The sequence below is a fragment of the Salminus brasiliensis genome, chromosome 18, assembly GCF_030463535.1.
Source record: "Salminus brasiliensis chromosome 18, fSalBra1.hap2, whole genome shotgun sequence".
Taxonomy (NCBI): Eukaryota; Metazoa; Chordata; class Actinopteri; order Characiformes; family Bryconidae; genus Salminus; species Salminus brasiliensis.
The window spans coordinates 29,401,069-29,425,765 of NC_132895.1; the positions used below are offsets into that span (position 1 = coordinate 29,401,069).

The 24,697-nt window shown below is 45.7% G+C and overlaps 2 protein-coding genes across 2 annotated transcripts; one reads left to right on the forward strand and one right to left on the reverse strand.

The window, feature by feature from the left end:
- Positions 1-597: 597 nt before the first annotated feature.
- LOC140539586 (uncharacterized bromodomain-containing protein 10) lies at positions 598-14,365 on the forward strand. Its single transcript, XM_072662321.1, has 9 exons — positions 598-1,066; positions 1,979-2,715; positions 3,449-3,649; positions 5,408-6,858; positions 7,530-7,606; positions 7,836-7,925; positions 8,824-8,939; positions 9,790-9,980; positions 10,097-14,365. The coding sequence occupies exons 2-9, from the start codon at positions 2,135-2,137 to the stop codon at positions 13,627-13,629; spliced, it is 6,240 nt and encodes a 2,079-aa protein (XP_072518422.1). The 5' UTR covers positions 598-1,066; positions 1,979-2,134; the 3' UTR covers positions 13,630-14,365.
- Positions 14,366-15,546: 1,181 nt separating this feature from the next.
- mlana (melan-A) lies at positions 15,547-21,499 on the reverse strand. The gene is made up of 5 exons (XM_072662425.1): positions 21,406-21,499; positions 19,738-19,810; positions 18,352-18,448; positions 17,215-17,334; positions 15,547-16,037 (listed from the first exon to the last, which is right to left on the reverse strand). Exons 2-5 carry the CDS (start codon positions 19,803-19,805, stop codon positions 15,966-15,968), a joined length of 357 nt encoding a protein of 118 aa, XP_072518526.1. The 5' UTR covers positions 19,806-19,810; positions 21,406-21,499; the 3' UTR covers positions 15,547-15,965.
- Positions 21,500-24,697: the final 3,198 nt, after the last annotated feature.

Consider the following 24,697-nt stretch of genomic DNA (forward strand, 5'->3'; position numbering starts at 1 on the left):
ACAAACATTTGGACATATAGATTTAGTGTATAGAATTATTTCTTGAAGTATTTATTTATTAATCTGTATTATTAAGAAATCATTCGCAATTGGCCATTTTCTGTCTGAAATTGTATTAAATAATATTCAATATTTCACCTTTTACAATTGTATTGAATAAATATGCAAATACGGTCAATTTGGCTCGTCTTGATTGGTCCATTCACCGTGAAACGTCCATACAATGTAAAGAGCAGCCGCTAGTAAGGAAAATTTTATAGGAAAATTATACACATTTAATATATATATATTATTTATAAATATAAAAACGTTTTACGTTTTTGTACAGTAACGACCAAAACGTCAAAACCGGTGGACTTATCTTGAATTTCTTGAAATTTGAATTTCTGACATGATATAAAGTTATTATAAAATAATGTTCATCTATGTTACACTTTTTTTTATATATATATAAAAGCTTAAAACAGTAAAAATAGTAAAATAATAATAATAATAATAATAATATTTTTTCGCTGCAGGGGAAAGCGGGTTTCGCCGCGAGCTGGCAACCCAGTTTCCCCGCCGCGCAGGCGCAGTAGGATCCGGGCTCGAAGTTAAAGCTCCGCTAGCGGCTTGCTATGCTAAGCTAAGCTAAGAAACAGCGTTTTCCGGCTCGGGGCTCTTACTGAAATGCACTTCGCGGCGGGAACAGCTTCTGCCTCCCGCCATGTCACGTTTTGCCCCCCTCGGCGGGGGGGTTTCAGCGCTCAGTGAACTTTTCCCGGCGGTATGTTGGGGAGCTCCGCGGCTCGCTAGCTCGTTAGCGCGTCAGGGAATTCAACAGACTTCGGGCTCCCAGCGACTCCAGCTTCTCCTCGGTGTCTGAAAAAACTCCCTGATAAAACACACGTATGAGAAATATTTCGGCGAGTTTTGGAAAGTGAGGAATGGGGACACTTTACTGCAGGCCCTGTGGCCCTGAATGGAGACAATGGGCTCCGGGTGAGTAGCGGTCAGCAGCAGCAGCAGCAGCCGGGTCAGAAGCCCCTCAGCCCCGCGAGAGACAGCACACAGGGAGGCTGCACTGGTGGGTAAACGCGTATACATCAATACTGACACACACACACACACTCACACACTTGTATACAGCTGTAGGCAGGTCCTCTTATTGGGACACAGCCTCGCTGACCTGCCTGGACATTGTGCTACGTGTGTCCCTCAACAGCTGAAGCAGGTAGCCAAGGTTACCAACAGGTGTGCTCAGGTGTGCTCAGGTGTGCAGGGGGATGCAGGTGTGCTGTCAGTCAGAAGTCCAGCATTTTACATCCAGCCTCTGTTTTGAAAATTGACCTGACCCTGAAGTCCCAGGATTTCTACGCTGTAAAATTGACCAGTGTTCATAATTTCACACCCTATGTATAGGTATACTCGCCAGGTGCGCTCACCTGCCTGACCAAGTGTATGATCATCATCGCTTACCTGAACCAAACCCCCACCCCCCCCCCAAAAAAAAAAAAACACCCCCACTTCCATCCTCTACAATGAATTACCCACCCTGTTTGCGTTACTGTGCCTTTAAGACTGTGTGACATATGTAAATGGACACTGGTTGTCCTGGAACATGCCCTGGTCCAAATTTAAATAAATAAATAACGCAGTCTGACTTGCTGTAGGCTGAGTGGGCGGAGATATGTAAATGTGCTGGGTTTGGTATGATGATGGGGATAGTAATTGTAAGGTAATCAGTTGGTGTAGTGATCGAATTACCTTAAATTAGTAAGTCAGGTTAGTTTGTCCCCCGATCCGCTGAGAATAGTCGATACACTGTTTTAATAAGTCATTACTTTAGTGTTGTAATTGTTTAGGTAAATCCTTTAGTAACTAATTACATTGCAATTATACTTTATTAAATATACTTGGTGTAATAGTTGTGTAATTAGCTGGTACAGAGATCACAGAGATAGACTTGTGTTTTCATCGTTTTTTCCTTCTGCTTCAGGAACCGTGGCTTCGTCCGGCTTCGGATGACGTCGCGAATCTCCAGCGATGACGGGGCCTTCCCTCGCCGATTCAGCCGAGCGTAGAGGTGTGTCCTTACTCTAGTGAGAATGTCCCTCCAGAGGCACTGAGCCACGCTGCCCGGCGTCGTGAAGACATGGCAGGCGTCAGTGACGATTACAAGCGTTTATTTTTCCACAACCGTCTCCAGGACGAGCTGCCCGCTGCGTTCTGCAGAGGCGGCTCAAAGTACAGAGGAACTGAATGCAGGCAGGTTTCCCAAGAGCTGTGCAACGGCTCTTCCTCAGAGAACGCCACTTCGCGCTGCATCAAGAGCGGCTTGGGCGCGCCGGAGATCTCCGACGACAGCCGGTCCTCGCCCGACGCGTGTTCCTCCAGCGCTGCCGATGAGGACGAGGATGAAGGTGACGGCCTTACGCCGGAGGTGCAGCAGGCCTACAGGATCTTCCACAGTTTCCTGGCAGAGAAGCACAAAGCTCTGACGGCGCCGTTCTGGCACCCCATCGGCGCTGGAGGGCGGGAAGGAAACGAGACGAGCTTCAAAACCATGGACAAGAAGTTTGTGAACCGGGAGTACGAGAGCATCACCGAGTTTGTGGCTGATTTCCGCCTCATGCTGGAGAACTGCTATAGGTTCCACGGCGTTGACCACTGGATCTCCAAACAGGCGCAAAAGCTGGAGATCATTCTGGAGCAGAAGCTGATTCTCCTGTCACGGTGAGACACAGTGTCCCGCAGGTTCGGTCACTGGTGATGTCATTGACATCCATGGTCTGGGGTCCAAGAGAGTATAAAGCCCTTCCTATCCCCACTCCACATCACTCAGCACAGTGCTTGCCAGTGTGGATTTAGAATGAGCAGATCTCCTTGAACTCCAGTAGCACTGCGTACACTCACCTGTCTTGGCCTTTATGAGTGCAAATGTCTGCTGTGAGCTTTTGAGGACATTAAAAGGTGCCCCCTACACTTCTGGTAGTGTATATTACAGTCTGTCAGAATGAGTGTGTGAATCATATGAACATTATAGAGCATTATAGTGCGCCCCCTACACTTCCTGTAGTGTATTACAGTCTGTCAGAATGAGCGTGTGGATCATATGAACATTATAGAGCATTATAGAGCACCCCTACACTTCCTGTAGTGTATTACAGTCTGTCAGAGGGACTCTGTGGATCATATAAACATTGCAGAGCATTATAGTGCCCCCTACACTTTCTGCACTTTAAAACATTGTCAGATTGGCAGTGTGGACCATAAGAAAAACAAATAAGAGATGTCCACAAACCTTTGGCCATGTAGTGTATTTCTTTTGCTGTAAGTACTGCGGTGCTGCTGGTCACAGGTCAAGACAGTAAGACATACGAGCCTCAACAAAAGTATGCAAATACATCCAATAAGGTGGTCAGTTGGTCAGATAACATTGCCATGTTTATTCTTCCTCACTCAACAGGACCCTGAGAGAAAAAACGACCTTGGCCGTGACCTCCAGGGGGCGCTTTGGCACAGAAGACGAGAAAGGGCCGACCGGCACCTCGACCAGACGGCGTTCTGTGCCGCGGAACCTGGCAGCCATCACGGTGGGCGGCTGCGAGTCCATCATGGTGCAGGCCCTCCGACTGGAGGAACAGCACCGAGCCAAAGAGGAGAAAAGGTACAGCCTTTGTTTTTAATCCTCTGGGTTTTAATCGTCAGGGTTTGGCTCTTCATACCCAAATGGAAATGCATACTTTATTATTATGCCTCCTTTCACCCTGTTCTTCAGTGGTCAGGACCCCACAGGACTGACCACCACAGAGCAGGTAGTATTTGGGTGATGGGTCATTCTCAGCACTGCAGTGTTAGTGTGTGCTGCTGCTTTTTAAACACACCAATGTCCAATCACTGTCCACTCTGTTAGACACTCCTACCTACTTGGTCCACCTGAGATGCAGATGTAAAGTCAGAGACAGAAGATCTGTGTCTGTTTCAGCACAGTTTGTGTTGGTCACCCTCTAGTCCTTCATCAGTCGGACCGATGCAACACACACAAACGCTAACACCACCACCATGTCTGTCAGTGTCCCTGCAGTGCTGAGAATGACCCTCCACCCAAATAACACCTGCTCTCAGGGTGAAAGGAGGCTAATATCAAAGTATGCAGAGAAACAGATGGACTACAGTCTGGAATTAAAGAAGTACACAGTGCTCCTGTCGTTCATTCCAAACTCTGAGGTGGTCATAATATTCTGATATGACTCTACTTTTTCATTAATTTATATATAATGTAACACCACCTTGAGTTTTTGCCATTTTAAAGGCTTGCTTATTGGCAGAAAATTACATTTACTGATGTTTCACTAAAATAAACAAATACGCTACCATTAAAAAGTTTGGAATCATTTGTTGGATTATTGTTATTTGTTTTTTAATATCTAATAATAATATAGTGTACTACAGTCTGTCAGAATGAGACTGTAAATCATATAAACATTGCAGAACGCCCCCCCTACACTTCCTGTAGTGTATTACAGTCTGTCAGAATGACTCTGTGGATCATATAAACATTGCAGAACGCCCCCCTACACTTCCTGTAGTGTATTACAGTCTGTCAGAATTACTCTGTGGATCATATAAACATTGCAGAACGCCCCCCCCTACACTTCCTGTAGTGTATTACAGTCTGTCAGAATTACTCTGTGGATCATATAAACATTGCAGAACGCCCCCCCCTACACTTCCTGTAGTGTATTACAGTCTGTCAGAATGACTCTGTGGATCATATAAACATTGCAGAACGCCCCCCCCTACACTTCCTGTAGTGTATTACAGTCTGTCAGAATGACTCTGTGGACCATATAAACATTGCAGAGCGCCCCCTACGTGGACAAAAGTATTAGGACACCTGCTCATTCAATGTTTCTTCTGAAATCAAGGCTATTAAAAAGAGTAACTGTCTCTACTGTCCAGGGAAGAAGGCTTTCTACTAGTTTTAGGAGGAGCATTGATCAGGACCCCCCAACTCTCTAAATCATCTCGAAAGTACTGGATAAAGCATCACTATCATTCCAGAGAACACCGTTCTTTCACTGCTTCACAGCTCAATGCTGGGTGGGCTTTACACCTCTCTAGCCCACACCTGGCATTAGGCAGCAACATGGTGCCGATAGCTTCATGTTTATCTGCTCCAGAGAGTCCTATTCTATTGGCAGTACTTCTCCACAGGGACTAGACAAGCTGTACGTGTGCATTTGAACATCTGTGTCGGCAATGAGTGCAACTTAAAGTAGCTGAATGCATTCTTTAGGGAAGGGGTATATATAGGGGTATGTATATATGTATATAGTTATATATATATATAATATATGTTTTATTAATGTGTGATCATACTGTGACCTCCTTTTTGACCGTGTGCCCTTTGTTGGCTTCGTAGGCAACGGGAGCTCGAGAAGAAGGAGGCTGAGGAAGCGTCTGCAAAAGAAGTAGAGGAGTGGGAGCGCTGCCTGCTGTCTCTGGCAGAGCCATGGCCCATCAGCACAACGTGGGAACTTCCAGCCATCGGTCACTTCCTGTGCCTGGCCCAGACAGCCCTTAACCTGCCTGAAATAGTTTTCTTTGAGCTGGAGCGCTGTCTGCTCATGCCCCGATGCAGCTCCTTCTTGGCCAAGGTCATGACCTCTCTCCTTTGCCAGCCCAGTCGCAGGGCAACGCTCCACAGACGGCCCGCCCTGCCCTACCGCCGCTGGGAGGCAGAGCTGAGGCAAAAGGTTCTGGGCTGGTACCAGGAGGTGGGTCGGGCGGAGGACCAGGTGGCCCGCGCAGAACAGCTGGGCCTGTGCCACCGATTTTTCTGGACGCTGGGCGAGACGAGTCCGCTGGAGAAGGCGGCCTTTCACCTGCTGCCCTTCAACCAGCGCGTCTGGTTGCTCAAGGGCCTCTGTGATAACGTGTACGAGACGCAGAAGGACGTACAGGACACTGTCCTCGGACAGCCGATACACGAGTGCAGAGAGTCCATCCTAGGCTATGATGGCGACGAGAACGCCTACATACACTTCCCGCATTTCTGCGGCGCGGATTTGCGAATTTACTGCCAGAGCCCATGTGCGGCACCGTGCTTCCCTTTGCCTCCGTTCCACGTGAGGAAACTACAGCGCGAAGCTGCAGCCGAGGGGTCCGGTGAAATATCTGCTGTGGCCTGGGGAGGACTTCTCGAGGTCAAAGAGGAGGACGGGGACTCCAGTAGCGGGACAGACCTTGAACCGTGGGTCAACGAGGGCAGTTCGCCTCAAGACGTGGATGCCAGCTCGGAAGAATCTGAGCCAGATCAAAAAAGCCCCAAAAGGTTCCTGTTCCCACATAAAGAGGAGTTACTGAGTCCAGAAGACTTGAAGGTAGAGCCACGAGTCAAGTTAAAAGAACGAGGATGTAAGAAGGAGGTGGCAGAAGACAGTTCTGACAGTGATCCTTGCCTTAAGGTTGGGGAAAGTTGCCACACCAACTCTCAGAGCACAGACACTTTAAAACCTTCCTTGGACGCTGCACAAAACAAAAGGCCCCCCTTCCAGGACAGGGGTCCTTGTCCAAAATGCCCTATGGGCTCAGATGCCAAGCCAGAGCGTCGGTCCTGCTATTGCTTCAAAGCAGAGGCCGCGTTTCCTCAGCAGGCCGTCCACTCCGGGGCCGAGACGGGTCGAGTGCGCTCCAAAAAAAAGAAGAGAAAGAAAAAGAAAGAGAAGCCACTTGGGGTCAAGTCTGGGACCGGGGGCAAGCCGAGTCTGGAAAAGGTTCGGCAGGCCAGGGCGGCCAAAAACACCCTGCGCAAAACGGCCACCACCGCCACCACTATGACGAGGAAGGATAAAAGGAAAAAACGGAAGTTAGGTGAGGGAGGAAACGGCGATGTTCGATTCGTCCGTTATGTTGGTTACGTTTTGCATGTAAACTCTTGTAGTCTTGCGGGGTCGGCTGTGACCTCGTAACGAGACCACCCTTGGAGACAACTGCCGCTAATATCTGTAGAATTTATTGAAGGTGCCAGTTTACCCCCCCTAGCACTAGCAAAGCTTCCGACACTATCGGCTCCACATGCATCCGATATCGCTGGGAAGCCGACACGCTCAGAGGAAAGCGCCGGGTCCCTAGCTTTGCCCCACCAGAGCCAACGGGCAGTAGTGCTGGGCAACCTTGCTTTGAGTGGCGAAGGGAGAGAGAGAGAGAGAGAGCGCCATCTACCCACCCGAAGTGTGCACAGCCAGTTGTGCTCTCTCTGCCTCTGGTTGGTGATGGCAAAGTGAAGTGACATGGCTCGGGATTGGAACTTGCAACCCCCCGGGGCCATAGTGGTGCTGCATTAGACCGCCAATGGTTCCAAGTTCCAGTCCTGGCAAGCCCTTACCTGATTAGCGAAGAATATAAGGAACTAGAATTGACAAATACCTTGTGGCTACATTGCCTACGAGACTCGCGCGCTAGGTTGCTGCCTGTTGCAGTGATTTATCAGTGTTCTCAAACATCTGTCACATGGTATTAATGGCCTTCTTGCTTGTCTGTAGATGGAAACGTTGATTCTACGACAACTGGACAAAAAGGCAAGCAGCCTCCGCAGCTCCCGGTGGAGCCAACGTTTAAGGTAAGACTTGCTCATGTCTGCATTAACTGCATGGGAATCGGATGTTTTCAGAGATTCAGGCGTTAACCTATGCAGAACCTCAGGTGGCAGCATCAATCTCTCCCAGTAGGGGGCAGCATCAGTCCAAAATGGTACAGGATAAGTGTTGATTTCCAGAATTTGTTTGAATGACCAGTCTTTTTCTCTCTCTCACTCTCTTAATCCGTCCATCTTTCCACCCTCTTCCTAGCTGGTCTGCACCAGTTTAGACGAACTGAGGGATCTCATCAGTAAAACGGAGGATGAGCTGGATGAGTTGGAGAGCACCAAAAAGAGATGTGTTAGTAAGAAGGGCAATATACAAACACACACACACACACACACACACACACACACACACAAAACACACACACACACACGCACATTCATTATAATAAGTAATGAAAACCATGTTTCTCCAAAACTGGGGGGGTGGGGTGGGGGAGAGATGGGTGGTGTCAGTAAGGAGTGGAGCCTCGTGTTCGTTCTGGGAGTGAAAGACTGTTAGATTTGCCTTCACAGACTCCGACCACAGCCAATTGCAAGTCACTGGTCTCTCGTGGGTACATTATATGTCCAAATGTTTGTGGACACCCCTTTTTATTGAATACACTACACTCATGGGCCTGTCTGTACCATGCTGCCTAATACCAGGCGTAGGCTAGAGGGGTATAAAGACCCCCCCCCCCCACACACACACACACGCACTGCGCTGTGGAGCAGTGGAAGAACTGTGTGTTCTCTGGAATGATGGATGGTGCTAGAGCCAGTGCTTTTGGGATGAGTTGGGGAGTTGGGAATATTGAGGTGAGATGGTGATCATCAATTCAGCATGCTGGCCTCACTAACACACTCGTTGCTGAGTGCAACCAAATCTTGGCAGCAGTTCTCTTAAATCTAGTAGAAAGCCTTCTTCCCTGGACAGTAGAGACAGTTACTCCAACAAAAGCGGGATCATATATTTATTTATTTATTTTATACCCAGGATTTTGGAAGACTCTATAAACAAAAAGGTGTCCCAATACTTTTGTCTCTGTAGTAGTACAAATTAGTGTTTAAAAAACCTTTTTATGTTGTGGTAATATAAATAATTTGAGCCCTTCATGGCTTCCATGCTAATAAAACCATTGTGGGTATGTACATAGATGTTCACAGACTGTTGGCACCTCTTTAAATTGGGCTTCTATGGTACTTTTCAGGCAAGGTGGTACCTAAAGAGAGAATCGGTGAAGGAGCTTCACATCACGCTCATAAGACTGCTGAACGAGCTGTTACCATGGGAACCGAAACTGCTCAAGGCCTTTCAAAGGAACAGGTAAACATCCTTCAGTACATCACAGTTTTAAACCTTACTGGGTTTATAGTTTAGCTGGTGGAAGATTTACCCATGTATCTTTTAACAGTCCTCGAATTCCTCAGGTAGTACTTGAGGAATTGGAGGCCTGTTAAAAGATGCTCAGAAACTCACGGGCCGGGCTGGGCGGTATCCACTGTTTTCATACCGTTATAGGGTCACAAACGTGTTCCGTTTACGTGGCTTCCGTACAATCCCACCCCTGCCTTATTTTAAATCCGAAAAATGACCAAATACAGCCTTGTTTGCTTTCGATCATTTAGAAAACATTAAACCGTCAGTCTGACCATTACCAGTGTTAAACTGCTCTGAATCAGGAGACAGATTCAGCTGCTTAGCATTAGCTTTTCTGGTTAGCATTAGCTGGAACAAATTCCAGTCTGACTGACGCTTAAGTAGCTGCTCTTGAAAGTACGAAAGCCTCATGATTTTGGATCTGTAGCCACTCGCTAAGCTAGCCTGTGCTTAGCTAGCTCAGCTACAGCTCCACCGAGTATCAGCTGCTGTTGACTAGCTGCTGAGCTACCGACACAAGTGCTGACCATAAAAACTGGTGTCTGATAGATAGAGAGAGGGAAGTCGAGAGACTGGTGTTGGGAGGAACAGAAAGGAGAAATGAGAGGCCAGTTCTGCTGGGTTTGGAGTCGTAGACGACTCGCTAGGCTTAGATAAGTTAGCTAGGGGGGGATGGTTTTAGGAGTGTTTTCCACATGTTTTCAGGCACGTTGGTTTTAGTAATCCGGTTGTTGGAAGTGTTCTATTATCAGAATTTTTTGGGATACTTGCAAATTTGACTTTGTCCTCCCTTTAGAGCCAGATTGAAAAAGGAGAGTGACGATTTCAAGAGGCATCCTGAATATGGAAACTTTATCAGAGAGGAGAGCATGGGAACGGAAGGAGACAGGAGTGCGTGTAAAAAAGGCTCTTCTTCAGAGATTAGCAGAGAATCTGAGGATGAAGACAAAAGCAAAAGAGCTTTGCGGGGAGACTCTGGAGCCACAGGTGCCTTTTGTTTCTACAAACTGGTGGTTGAAAAAAATCACGAACCATTTCCTTTCATTTCTTATAATATTGACCCTGTTTACTAATAATTACCCTGTTGTGATGATATTCTGCAGAGTGTGACTCATCGGGACATCTAATCCATACCGAGACAGAGTTTGGGCCTTTGACTCGAAGCTCAAAGCGTCGCCAGAGTAGTGGCTTGGATGATGACTTCAGTCCCAGCAAAAGAAGGAAGCTAGTCGGTGACTGTTCTCTGGTTCCTGAACCTCAACCTGAAGGCCCATCCAGGGACCAGAATACAGCCAGCACAAACCCTCTAATTACAGAAAGGGAGTCAGCAATAACTGTACCTCCGGGCACTTTCCAGAGGCACTGTAAGCCAATTCAGGCATTACTAGCCAAGAGTGTCGGGAATAAAGTGACCTTAATGAGTCATTCACAGGCTACCGCGATGGCTCAGGCCCTGCGACTGCCGACTAAGACAGTATCCGCAGTTGTACCGCCAACCGAACCCACCACAAGCTGTCAGGTGGCACCACAGCCAGCACCGGTCACCACGCGACCGCAGACACCAGTTGCATCATCTGCACCAAGCAATCCTGTGCAGGTTGTTTATAACGTGTCGGAAGGTTTGAGTTTGGTTCAAAAAGATGGCACCCCGGTTAAGTTTTCAGTGCAGCCGGTTGTGGACCAGAAAACGGGGGAAAAGTTAATGCAGCAGGTGATTATTCTTCCCTCAAACTTGCTCCTGCAAAGGACTGAGGACGCAAGAACTCAGCCGCCATCCAACACCCAACAAGCTGTTCCCACTTCCAAGGCTGCTGTGGTGTTGTCCAGTTCGCCCTTGTTCACTGTGCCAGAAAACAAGATTCCTGTCCAGCAAGTGGCTCCTTTAAAAGATACCAGCCTGGTAAAAACGCCCTCCCCCGCCGTTTCTCCCGGCTTGCAGAAGTCACCTGGCCCTAAAAAGACAGCTGAACCATCTCCAATGGCAAATATATCCCCTACCCTTACTTCACCTTTCAGTCGTTCCAACAAATGTGACGCCAAGCAGGAGCTGAAGACCGTGTGCATCAGAGACTCGCAGTCCATTCTTGTTACTACGAGAGGAGGCAACACGGGAGTGGTGAAGGTGCAGACTTCAGACCACAGCGGGGCGAGTCCGTTACCGTCCAGCCCTGTTTTCACCATGCCCCCCCAGTTTCAACCTTTCTTCGTCTCAAAGTCATCCCCGATGGCAACGTCCGCCACTCAAGCAGCTCCTACGACTTCCACTGCCAAGTTAATGCCTACCGTCTCTCCTCTGAATGACAAGGGTACGTCCCTTAAATCCGCACCCCAGTCACCTTTGAAATACGCCGACCCAGTGAACCGATCCCCTCTGGTGGAAAGAATGAGTTGTGCAGTAACTTCGAGCAAAGGCTCAACTGTTCCTGCAGCATCTCCTTCTGACAGTCAAACAAAACCCGCCCAGAGACTGATCAGCGTTAACTCGCTGTTTCCGGCATCGCCGCAGAGCAACGCTGGGGTTCCTTCAACTGTGAGAGCTGTGCAAGGCATCCCTCAGACCACCACCTATAAAGGTGTAGTCCAGTCTCCTCTGAAGATGGGTCAAGCAAGCGGCATTGCTCCAGAGCAGTCTGCCTTCCAGAAAGTTTTCCTAGTTGCACCCAAGACCAACACCCCTGCATCAACAACCAGCATCACCACTGCTCCTGTACCATCTGCTGTTCCTGGGTCAAGGGTCTTGTTTATGAGTCAGTCTGCCTCCGCATGTTCTACGGTTACTTTTCCTAAAGGATCTCTAACGTCTGAGTCCAGCTTTACTGCCTCAGCTACATCATTAGCTGTCGATGCCATGAAGGTTGGACCGAACCTTGCCCAGGTCGCTGGTAGCACCACTACCGGTACGCTGACTAAAGTCCAAGGGATCAACATCTCAGGATCACCAGCTAGGATGGTGGACGAAGCAACGGGCATGAGCAAGAATCTGGCACCTCGGAATTTAGCCGCCACGAACGTCACGCCTGTGACCATGTCCGGTGGGCTTGTTTTTGTCCAAAAAAATGACCCCTCAAGTAGCTGTACGGCGCTGAATTTCAAAGCTCCTGTCAAACTAACTGGATCTGCTGATGGGAAAACGCTCACCTTCTCAACCTACGGCAACGGTCATATGGCCTCGTCTGCACTCCTTTCAGCAGTTGATCAAAAGCGGGTGTCCTCCACAGTCTCGATATCAAACATCCTTAAAAATAAAGCGGAACCAGTGGTTAGCAGCTCAACTCCGAACCTAGCCAGTCCTTTACTGGGCGGTCTAACGGCTACTCCATCCCTTGCTACGGTTCCCTCACCCGTCAAGTCTTCGGTGGTTACGACTGCAGCAAGGGTCTCTCGTCCTCCAACGCTGAGCACAACGGCAGCAAACGCATCGGGCGTCTGTTCTCCAGCACCTCAAGCTGGTTTGCCGTCTATGGTCAGAGCTCCTGCAAGTCCCGTCCCAGCCACCGCTACAGTACAGGACAGAGTTGTGATCAACACCAACGCTCCGCTCGCTCCAGGAACCCAGCTGCTTATCAACAACGTGAGATTTGTGGTACCGGCACAAGGTCTCGGGCCTGGCAGTCACGTTCTTTTCATCTCGAGCCCTGCCGTCCGCCCTGCGGGTCCAGCGGGGACAAGTCGTGTGCCTCCTGTCCTAAAGGGGGCAGGTACTTCTTCAAACCATCTTCCTGCTGCAGCTGTTGTTCAGGGTCCGAGAATGGTAGCACCAGGGACACAGGCACGTGGTTTTGGAACATCTGTGCAAGTTCCTCAACGTTCGACTGCGGTCAGAGTCCCACTGGTCTCCACTGATTCTACCGCCCTTGCGCAGGTAACTCCGTTAGGGACGGTCATATCATCTGGGCAACAGACTCTGACCAGTGTTGTGAGACTTCCTTCCTTTTCAATCTCTGAAGGCAAAGGACACTGTGCTACACTTTCGCATAGTGTTCCCAGCAGCCCAAAAGAAAGGGTTGCAGCTTCTTCACAGTTGCAGAAAGCTTCGCCAAGCATGGCTGCACCGGCGCTTTTGCAGACGGGACTCCGCCCAAGTACGCCACCCACACAACATCCCCAGCCAACATCCGCCGCATCACAGGTGAAAGCTGGGATTTCCCGGACTTCCCAGATGGTTGCCATGCCACCTGTGAGTAGCACAGTATCAAGGATGCAGACCTTACCTGTGGCAACCGTCCCACCAATTGGAGGAACCGTCAATAGCAGTCAGGCCACACCCATTGCGACAGTTCCTCCGTCTGTTAATACTGTTCTAATGGCGCGCTGTCAGCCTGTTAGGGGTGTGCAGCCTGGGAGTGTTAGAATGCCAGTTGTCCTAGCCAGCCCGCCAACTCCGGTTCAAGGTAAGGCTCCAGCGCAGGTCCCAGGTATGCCCCCCATTCACACCCCTAGTAAACTGCTGTTGAGTCCCGATGGCGCAGTTTTGAATGTCGTTAGATGCCCAGCCCTCCAAAATCTCCCAGTGACGGCAAATTCAGTGGCCGCACAAGTTGTGGTGACCACCTGTAGTAGCGCAACTAGGCCTGTTTTGAACACACTTGATTCCCAGAGGATTTTAACGGTCAGTCCAGAGAGACCGAATCACTGACATTTGCTGTCTTAAAATGAACCGAACGGACGTTTGTTACCTTGGCGGTAGGACTTGAGGTCGGTGAAGGTTACCGGAAGAGGTGGGATGGCGTGGATTCCCTATTTTTCCCTTTTAAAGGTCCCTGAATTCTAAGCACTATTTTGTATACTGTTTGTTTGTAGACGCACCAGTGGGAGGTAAACATGCGGTCAGGATTCCAGTCCGATTTGAATGACCTGTTATGTCTGTTGTAACCTATTTTTATCATTAGTATGCACAAAGAATTGGATTTCTAAAGAAGGATGTGAATATTTTGTAGCATTTTGCCATCAACAACCTCATTAAATGAGGCATCAGTTATTGTTTAGAATAATCTTCTTCCTGCAGATTTAGCCTATGTTTACCAAGTCTGTCCAGGTCATTCTCACCTCTTGCCTGTGGTAGTAGGTTTGAGCGTAGTGAATTTCATCATCTTTAACAGTTGCTTGTGTTTTTTTTTTTTTTTCTTTTTTTTTTCTTTATTTTATTATTTGAGTTTGCACACGGACACTGAAACTAACCTTAGCACATATTACAGTACCGCCATGTGATGGTGTACTGCAAAAATCCTTTGACTGTAGAGTTCACCCGTTGGGAATTAGAATTATTTATTAAATCTCCTTCTTCTTTGGACCTTTCACAATGCTCTAGTAGGTATTTTGGACCACTCGTATTGGATAAGAAGGAAATAAATGCAGTGCTTCGTTCTTTGCCAGAGGACATGGTGTCCTTTCATTTACAGTCAGTTCCTGGAGACGTTTAAGAGAAGTCAGGGTTGTGAAATTGCCCGGAGATGAAAGAGGAGACCTGATTTCGAGCCACATTAGCTACCATGATGGAACAAGGGATTCGGCCTCGCGAATCAGTCAACAAGTTTGTAAGGCTTGAGTGTTTTCCCTTTGGTTTGGTTTGTTTTCACACAGAGAAAAATCCAAGCGTCACAACAAACCAGGTGAGAACGTTCCTCTCCGATTATTGGTCAGATGGAGTCTGGGGCGGAGTCAATGCAGAGCCGTTTAGCTAAAACCTGTCGAGGCGAGGTCCGATCTTGTCCTCCCCACAAACTAACCATAGTTCCAGAGTTCGTTCGGGACCAGGCAGAGACCACTCCCTCTCAAGGGAGTGTACCTGGACGATACCTGGACGAATCGCACCAAGGGTGGAAACGAACCAGAGTCTGACTTAACCAGACTAAAACGGGTCTGTCCTGTACGTTTGGTCAGTAGTCCACATCACCTGGTTGTCCTAAAATCGGTCCTGGGGGTTAGCTTCAAACAGACTCTGATGATGCTTGTGGGGTGGCATGGCTAAAGACGGTAGCCATGCAACCTCTCAAGACTGCTTCTTGTTTGTAGGTGTTCATGCCAAGACTCCAGCAAAGCGATGATCTTCGCTGCTTGAGTGTTTGTAGCCAAGGGTAGGCCATAAACGGATGCACCTAGGTTCATGACGCACTCAGAACGGCGCCCAAAATCGTTCCTGGGAACGCTTTTAGCCGACGCTCTCCTCCATAGCGACTCCCGAGGTTACTCGTATTACAGAGGTGGGCCAATGTAGAATTAGGAGTCTTGCCCAAGGACTTTTATTGGTGTAGTAATATGCAGCATGCTCAGACCGAGAGTCGAACCCCACTCCCCCACATGAATCTTAATTGGTCCAAAGAGCTTTAGGGTTAGGGTCTTAATCCATAATCTCAACCTTAACCTGCCCTGGAAGAGGTTAGGCATGAAGCTGTCTGAGCTAGGAACTTTGCTTTATGAAAACAACCCCGCGGGTCACCATGAGATCACCTTGAGAGCCAGTGTGCGCTGTGGAGATCGATTGTGGAAAAACTACTCAGTGTTGCACGTTTCTGAAGACCACTAAATGACCGTAGCTTTATTATTGTAGCTTTATTATTGTTTGAAGATATCCTTCAACCAAAAGTAAGAGGAACCCTAATGACATAAATTGAGAAGATGCACTGTATAGTAATAGCAAGAATTCTGTTTAAAAGCCGAGTGCCTATATAATGCGAGGGTGATTCATCAGAAATAACAAATATTACAGAATGGACCAATGAGGAGTGATGATGTAAAGGTGCTTTCCACTCTGAAGGATCAGGAGAAGCTGTACATCATCGTCCTCCTCCTCCACTTTCACGACCAACACCTTACTGGTAACATGTGACTGACAAGCAATGTAACGTAAAAGTCTTATTGCACCTCTTGAAGCACCTAGCACAGTATAATCCAGAAGTCACAACAGTGGACTGATGTACACACTAAGCCGAGCAACAGTGGATTCGTCCCATATTTCGTTGGCATTCTGCTCCCTCAGGGCGAGTACGGTGGTGGTGGTAGAGGTCCAGAGGCAATCTTCTCATAGGCCGGAGGGGCGTTGGGGAGCTGCAGAACAAAAGAGAAGTCTAGATTTGAAAGATGTCGAGGTCAGTTTCACTGTGGCACTGTGACCATAAGTATTTAGACACCACTTTCCACTGAATGAATAGCTATTAGATTGCAGAAAGCGGTGCCAATGGAGGAGGACACCCTGGTCACCCTGTCTAGTGGTGGGCATGAGCTACAGGGGTGTGACCCAACCAACTGTTGCACTGAAGGATGTTAATGCAGCAGTCGTAAGACCACCAAGTGTGGTCGGTGTACTCTGGCCTTAAGGATACACAGCAAGTACAACATGTACAGTGTCCGAAACTACATGAGCCAGTCTACTAGAGATTACTGAACCCCACAGTATAAGGAGGGTGCGTGAGGATTAGCACCATGCTGATCGGTGCTACATTACCCTCCATTAGTGATAGCTCCAGCATGCTATCACAGAACTCACAGTGCTTTTATAGGAGCACTAGATGTCTTGCGTTTGAGGTAAAGGCTGTTGACCTTTCATGAAACTTTGGCTTTAAAGATTTGGAAGAGCTTTCTAGAAGAAGGAATCCTAGGAAGTTCCCGTGAGCTGTTTGGACTTTGAACACTCCTCTCTCTTTACAAATTCCAGCTGGTAATCCAGTGCATGCCTCACGATGCAACTCAGGAGCCCTGAGGCCTTTCTGCTCAGTCTCGCATCGGGTCACATGGCCCGGTTATACCCTCTGGCATTCAGGGTAATGGTTGCCTGACTGCCCTGTGATTCTCCAGCAGAGAATCCTTAAAGGAGTTCTTTGAGGGTACCGTAGAAGGTTGAAAGGACTTTCATATAATGGAAATGTCCTGTATCAACGTCCTGTACTTACGTTCCTCCTAGGACATTTGTCGTATAAAGGTCTAAAGAAACACAATATTTGGTTCCTTAAAGCAATGGTCCTCAAATTACAGTGGTAACAGGAATGGATCAAAAAGTTTTTTAGGGAACCAAACATGTGTCCAATCTTCGTCCTGGAGACGTTCCACCCTGCAGAGTGGATCCTAGATCCTAGGGTTGGAGCTGGACTCTACCACAGAATGGTTGTCCTCTAGACCCAGAATTGAGAACCTCTACCTGCTCTATGGCGCTGTAATCCCATCGGTCGTTATATACCCCGAAATCACATGTTTGTTAGAAGTCTAAACTGGTACTCTTGCTTCTTACCGCTGGTTGGAGGTTGCTAAACTCGTTAAGGGCCACTTTGTTTTCGGCTGCAGCTCCCGGTTCGCTGTGCTGCCCCGATCTCATGATGTCCCTCCAGGACTGGCTGGTGCCTCTGGAGTTCTGCGTGAACAGAAACATTGAGACGTTAAAGCATGTGCTCCTCAGTCAGAATCAAGATCCCTACAAGCCACCCCAACCTCGGTTATGGAGCTGACCTTCGAGCTGACCTTCCCACGTTCACCACAACCGGTTTCAAAGTCCTTTACTGAAGTTTTATGGCAAATCTAACCAAAACGTGTCCCACTTTTGATGTCCCAGGTTAGCATTGTTAGCATTGTCCTACTACACTACTGCTTTTACTACTGCTGATGTGCGGTGCGGCCATCTTGGATTTTGAACCCCGCGTCGGCGAGGCTGGAGCTAGCTGAGTGATCACCGCCAATAGATTAGCTTGCAGGTTTAACACCTGGACCTAAAGGTAACTCTAAATTCGGTAGTGTTGTGACTGGACATTAGCATGGCGACTAACTACAGCCAATGAGAGCGCAAGACACGGGGTCTGTTGGTCAGCTATCAGGCATCTGCGCTTGTTAGCGTTGCCTACACTGATTGATGGGGAGAGGGACTACCATCCTCCCCGCCCTGGTAAACTTGTTAAACATGGGTGTGTGCTGGTGTCCTTTGAAATCGGTGAGAAACGGCGGGGGTTAACACGGCCTAACACCCTTCCCAACGGCCTGAGCTGTTGGCCAGTCATGTGACCAGCTGTAAAATCCTCCTCACGTGCCGAACTAAGTACGGCAGATGAAACGCTGCCCACAGCTCCTTTAATCCCGAACGCTGGAAACCAGAAACTGACCAAAACAACCAGACGTCTACATGCTGCTACAGTTTTGAGCCCTGCTAACAAAGCTAACGTCCGTGTTCCCAGACAGCAGGAAGTCAGGCAGTGTCTGAAACCTTGTATGTACGTCTGATGATGACTGAACACCTCCACACGGTTTGGTTCCGATGTGCAGTTAGCACCTGCTACTTAGAGAGGTAGCCTTGTAAACATGGCTGCTAGACCACCTTCTGAGGCAAGTTGGTGAGTTTTGAGTGGGGGAAAACGAAACTTTAATGAATGGAGCAGCCCACCCGGATCATCTTGTATCCACTCCTTCGCCGGTAGTACCAGCATCCCAGGATGAGCAGAGCTGTGAGGATGATCGCCAGTAACGCAATCCCAGCGGCCCTGAAACACACGGTCAAAGAAGCCAGCCTTAGACCCTTTAAGGCTTGTGTGTCCGAACAGAATTTACACAAGTTACATATCAGGTTCTTAAGTAGATACTGATTCATTTGTATATGTACTGAATAATAAGAAGGTAGTAGGTATGGAATAATTAGTAGGTACTGAATAGTAAGTAGATACTGAATAATTAGTACCGAACAATCAATACTTACTTATTATGAGTTAGTTGATACTGAAGAATTGGTACTTATTGAATAATTAGCAGACGCTGAGTAAATTACTGGGTACTGAATAATTAATATGTACTGAATAGTTAGTAGATACTGAAAAATTTAAACTGGAAATTGACACTTAGTGCATATTTATTATATTATATATATTAGTATATATTAGTGAATAGCAGATACTGAGTAATTAGTAGGTACTGAATAATGCGTACCTATTAAATACCTAGTGTAATTGGTATAATACCTACTGAATAATTAGTACTGATTGAATACTTAGTAGATATGGAATATTTTGTACTTATTGAGTAGTTGAGTAGATACTGAGTCATTTGTTGGTACTGAATAATTAATACTTTTAGTTAGTAGACACTAAATTAGGAGGTACTGAATAATTACTACTTATTGAATAATTAGTAGATACTGAATAATTAGTACTTACTGAATAGTTGGTAGAGACTGAAGAAATTACACTTACTGAATCAGGAGGTACTGAATAATTACTACTTATTGAATAGTTGTTAGATACTGAGTAATTAGTATATACTGAATCATTTGTAGGTGCTGAATAATTAGTACTTATTGAATAGTTAGTAGACAGAAGAAATTACACTTACTAAATTAGGAGGTACTGAATAATTACTACTTATTGAATAATTAGTAAATACTGAATGATTTGTAGGTACTGAATATTTAGTACTTATTAAATACTAAATAGTAGGTGTTGATTAAATGAATTCAGGGGCTGGGGTTTGAGGGGTTAACCCACTTTGTGTCGTTTACATTTAATGAAATGCTACAGATTCTGTTGCTCCACGCTTTGACGGCCATAATTCAGTACATTATGAACACAGTGGACAACGCTGTGCGTGATGATCGGTCATGGCTAACGCGGTTAACAACACTGTGATTGGCTGGAAGCTCATCAACGGATCAGTGCCAGTAAGCCAGTCGTTTCTCTGCCCAGTCCAGCGCTGGGTCTGCAGTTTAACCCCAAGCTTAAGGTTTACTGATGACCACCTGCCTTTCAAAACAGTCACAATGTAAACTACACAAACTACGTACTCCTCCGCTCTGATGTAGGAGCCACGGCCTCGGCTGGCAAAATGCACGTTGAAGTCACCCCGGGGCATCGCTCCTGATAGGTAACACACACACACACACACACACACACACACACACAAATACACACAGTTATATTTAGGATGAAGGATGAAGAGTGCAACGTTCTACAGGTTCTTTAAAACCCCTCAACATAAGAAGGAAACCAAGTTCTATATGGTACCAAAAAAGGCTTAGTGGAACCCTTTATAGATAAAGATTTTATAAAGAACCGTCTACAGTCTAATTTCTCCCAGAAGGTTCTCTCTAGTACCGAAAAGGAACCCTTAGCAGAACCCTTTTGGAAAAGAACCATCTACACTAAGTAACAAAAAGGTTCTGTGACATCATAATAGTGGAACCCGTTTTAGTGCTAAATAGAACAGTTAGTTCTAAGGTTCTACAGTCTAAGCAAAAAGTTGTTCCACATGCTATTGGTATTGTTACTTTCGACTTTCGCTACATAGAACCATTTCTGCAAAGGTTCTGTAAAGGCATTTCTACACTCTGAGAAAAAAGGTTCTAACAATTAAAATCTGCAACCTTGGTGCTACATAGAACCGTTCTAAAAGGTTCTGTAAAGAGCAATTTGCACTTAATTAAGCAGAAGGGTTCTGTGTAGTACTGAATGCTAAAGGATCGCACAGGCTAGTCCTCGATAGTACTGAATTTTGAAAAAGGTTCTGTAAAGAACCATCTTCAGTAGGTTCTCCGCAAAGCAATATAACGTTCTCTATAGAACCATTGTCAAACCAGAGAACCCTTAAAGGGCACATAAATGTTAATAATGAACACTGAGCTGGAGCTGGAGCTGGAGCTGGAGCTGGAGGGCGCTGGGCTGGGCGCTGAGCGAGTGGAGTTCGTTGCTGTGACGTAGCGACCACTTGTCGAGGAACTAGCTAGCTCTAATTTGGCGGAAGGACACGCTAACTTTACACATATTAAACGCCACGTTTACGGCTTACTTTCTTTATTGATTGATTGATTGATTGATTGATTAATGGAACTGCCGTATAAAGGCAGCAGATCACTCCAGGTCGTGTTTTCTCCTGAAATAATTTCCTTAGCTGACGCTACGTAGACACCAAACACATTCAGCTCCGTTTCCCACTCACAGCTTTTTTAGTTGTTGTTATTATTGTATATTTTTGTCTTATTTTTGTTTAGTTTTGTTGTAGGTCCTTTATCTAGCTACCTCTTTAAATCGCTGTATGATGAATAGCTACGGGGTTCGGCGGAGTGATATGACCGTGATAATAACAGCAGGGAGCAGAACGCGCTGTCAACCAATCAGATTGCTTCTATTTTTGTGTATATATATATATATATATATTTTTTTTACATTTATTTTAATTTATACAAATATGTGATTAAAAGCGTTAAAAATAAATAAAACATCAAATACAATTCAATAAAAATAAATAAATCAAAACTGGTGCATATTAACTAAAGTCTTTAGGCGAAGATAATATAATAATCCGTCATAACGTGAAGCACGCGCACATTTTATGCCATATAATGAGCGAGAATTGAGGAAAAATGGACTAATTAAGCCAAATAGTCTGAAATAAATCATCTTAATTCTTTCTGTAATAAAAAAAAGAAATGCAATAAAAGGCCATTAAATCTTACCAGAATTGGATAATTCGATTATGGAGATGAAGTGGCTCTCGGTGGCTCTCAGGATAACCTCAGTCCCTTTTTACACCCACACTCACACACTCTCTCTCTCTCTCTCTCTCCCTCTCTCTCTCTCTCTCTCTCTCTCTCTCTCTCTATGCCTTAAAACCTCGTGGCCGCTGTGAGCTCGAGACTCGCGAGGAACAGGGTTCTCATGACCGTCACGGGTTCTCTGCTCAAACTAAGCCGTGATTGAACTGAAGTAATGAGCGTGAAAATCCCCCCCACCACACACACACACACACACACACACACACACACACACACACACACACACACACATCACATCACATCACATCACACCCTCTCTCCATCTGCTGACTCCTATAGGCATGAGCCACTTCTTTAGGACCCCATAGCCAGAGAGAGTGTGTGTGTGGGTGGGGGTCTCATTAACAGGCGATCATTAATCAAGTAATGATTAATGAATCATTACTTGATTAATAATAATAATAATAATAAATCAGTCCCTTGGCAAGTTTAACCAACCGTTATTGGCACCGTCCACATATTTTCGTCAGGGTTGCGCCCTTTTCAAAAGCCTGGGGTCCTTTTCCTGTCCAGGTTTTAACCGTCTAACCGCGGTTTGAGGCTGTGCTGAAGGACTCCGAGGTGGTCCTCCTCCTTCATTATTCCATCCACTCTGGTCAATGTACAAGTTCTCTTGGCTGCCAAACCAAAGCCAGAGGACATGATGCTACCACCACCGTGCTTAACAGCTCGCTACCTCTGGTGATTGTGACATCTGACCATAAAACTGTCCTCCAGAAGAACCTGTTTTTCTCAGCTCAGCTGAGGGTATGGGCACTGCCAGGGATTGTGGGCCCCACCAACCCACTGCCCCCCAAAGCAGCTCCAATACATATCCACCTCGTCCACAGCTGTATCAGTCAGTCTGTCTATTTGTCTGTCTCAGGACTCATGTTAATGGTTACATGGTTACATCAGTGTATCAGGGGATCAGAGTAATATCAGGGTATTTGGACTTGGGTTCCTAATCATTTTAACTCATTTATAGGCTTTACATTTTTGAAACATTCATATGAATCAAATTACAGTAACACATTTTATCATTTAATAAAATCAAAGGCTTTATATGTTCATATTACATTTAATTCTTGAACCATGAAACCACAATAAAATGGAAACATCTATTTTATCTATGTTCTGTTATTTATATTGCTACTACTACTACTACTACTACTATTACTACCCCTATTTCTACTACTGCTACTATTACTACCCCTATTTCTACTACTACTACTACTACTATTACTACCCCTATTTCTACTACTACTACTACTGTTACTATTACTACCCCTATTACTACTGCTACTATTACTACCCCTATTTCTACTACTACTGTTACTATTACTACCCCTATTACTACTGCTACTATTACTACCCCTATTTCTACTACTACTACTACTGTTACTATTACTACCCCTATTACTACTGCTACTATTACTACCCCTATTTCTACTACTACTACTACTGCTACTATTACTACCCCTATTTCTACTACTACTACTGCTACTATTACTACCCCTATTTCTACTACTGCTACTATTACTACCCCTATTTCTACTACTACTGCTACTATTACTACCCCTATTTCTACTACTGCTACTATTACTACCCCTATTTCTACTACTGCTACTATTACTACCCCTATTTCTACTACTACTACTGCTACTATTACTACCCCTATTTCTACTACTACTGCTACTATTACTACCCCTATTTCTACTACTACTACTGCTACTATTACTACCCCTATTTCTACTACTACTACTGCTACTATTACTACCCCTATTTCTACTACTGCTACTATTACTACCCCTATTTCTACTACTGCTACTATTACTACCCCTATTTCTACTACTACTACTGCTACTATTACTACCCCTATTTCTACTACTACTGCTACTATTACTACCCCTATTTCTACTACTACTACCCCTATTTCTACTACTACTACTGCTACTACTACTACTATTACTACCCCTATTTCTACTACTGCTACTATTACTACCCCTATTTCTACTACTACTACTACTACTATTACTACCCCTATTTCTACTACTACTACTACTGTTACTATTACTACCCCTATTACTACTGCTACTATTACTACCCCTATTTCTACTACTACTACTACTGTTACTATTACTACCCCTATTACTACTGCTACTATTACTACCCCTATTTCTACTACTACTACTACTGTTACTATTACTACCCCTATTACTACTGCTACTATTACTACCCCTATTTCTACTACTACTACTACTGCTACTATTACTACCCCTATTTCTACTACTACTACTGCTACTATTACTACCCCTATTTCTACTACTGCTACTATTACTACCCCTATTTCTACTACTACTACTGCTACTATTACTACCCCTATTTCTACTACTACTGCTACTATTACTACCCCTATTTCTACTACTGCTACTATTACTACCCCTATTTCTACTACTACTACTGCTACTATTACTACCCCTATTTCTACTACTACTGCTACTATTACTACCCCTATTTCTACTACTACTACTGCTACTATTACTACCCCTATTTCTACTACTACTACTGCTACTATTACTACCCCTATTTCTACTACTACTACTGCTACTATTACTACCCCTATTTCTACTACTGCTACTATTACTACCCCTATTTCTACTACTGCTACTATTACTACCCCTATTTCTACTACTACTACTGCTACTATTACTACCCCTATTTCTACTACTACTGCTACTATTACTACCCCTATTTCTACTACTACTACTGCTACTATTACTACCCCTATTTCTACTACTACTACTGCTACTATTACTACCCCTATTTCTACTACTGCTACTATTACTACCCCTATTTCTACTACTACTACTGCTACTATTACTACCCCTATTTCTACTACTGCTACTATTACTACCCCTATTTCTACTACTACTGCTACTATTACTACCCCTATTTCTACTACTGCTACTATTACTACCCCTATTTCTACTACTGCTGCTACTGCTATTACTACCCCTATTTCTACCCCTATTTCTACTACTGCTACTATTACTACCCCTATTTCTACTACTGCTACTATTACTACCCCTATTTCTACTACTGCTACTATTACTACCCCTATTTCTACTACTGCTACTATTACTACCCCTATTTCTACTACTGCTACTATTACTACCCCTATTTCTACTACTGCTACTACTGCTACTATTAC

Coding starts and splice junctions, on each gene's coding strand:
- LOC140539586 (XM_072662321.1), top strand. CDS start 2,135: ATGGCAGGCGTCAGTGACGATTACAAGCGTTTATTTTTCCACAACCGT. Junction 2,716..3,448: donor AAGCTGATTCTCCTGTCACG/GTGAGACACAGT, acceptor CTCACTCAACAG/GACCCTGAGAGAAAAAACGA. Junction 9,981..10,096: donor GGGAGACTCTGGAGCCACAG/GTGCCTTTTGTT, acceptor GATATTCTGCAG/AGTGTGACTCATCGGGACAT.
- mlana (XM_072662425.1), bottom strand. CDS start 19,805: ATGCCCCGGGGTGACTTCAACGTGCATTTTGCCAGCCGAGGCCGTGGC. Junction 17,335..18,351: donor GTGGATACAAGATGATCCGG/GTGGGCTGCTCC, acceptor CTGTTCACGCAG/AACTCCAGAGGCACCAGCCA. Junction 16,038..17,214: donor TTAGCAACCTCCAACCAGCG/GTAAGAAGCAAG, acceptor TTTGTTCTGCAG/CTCCCCAACGCCCCTCCGGC.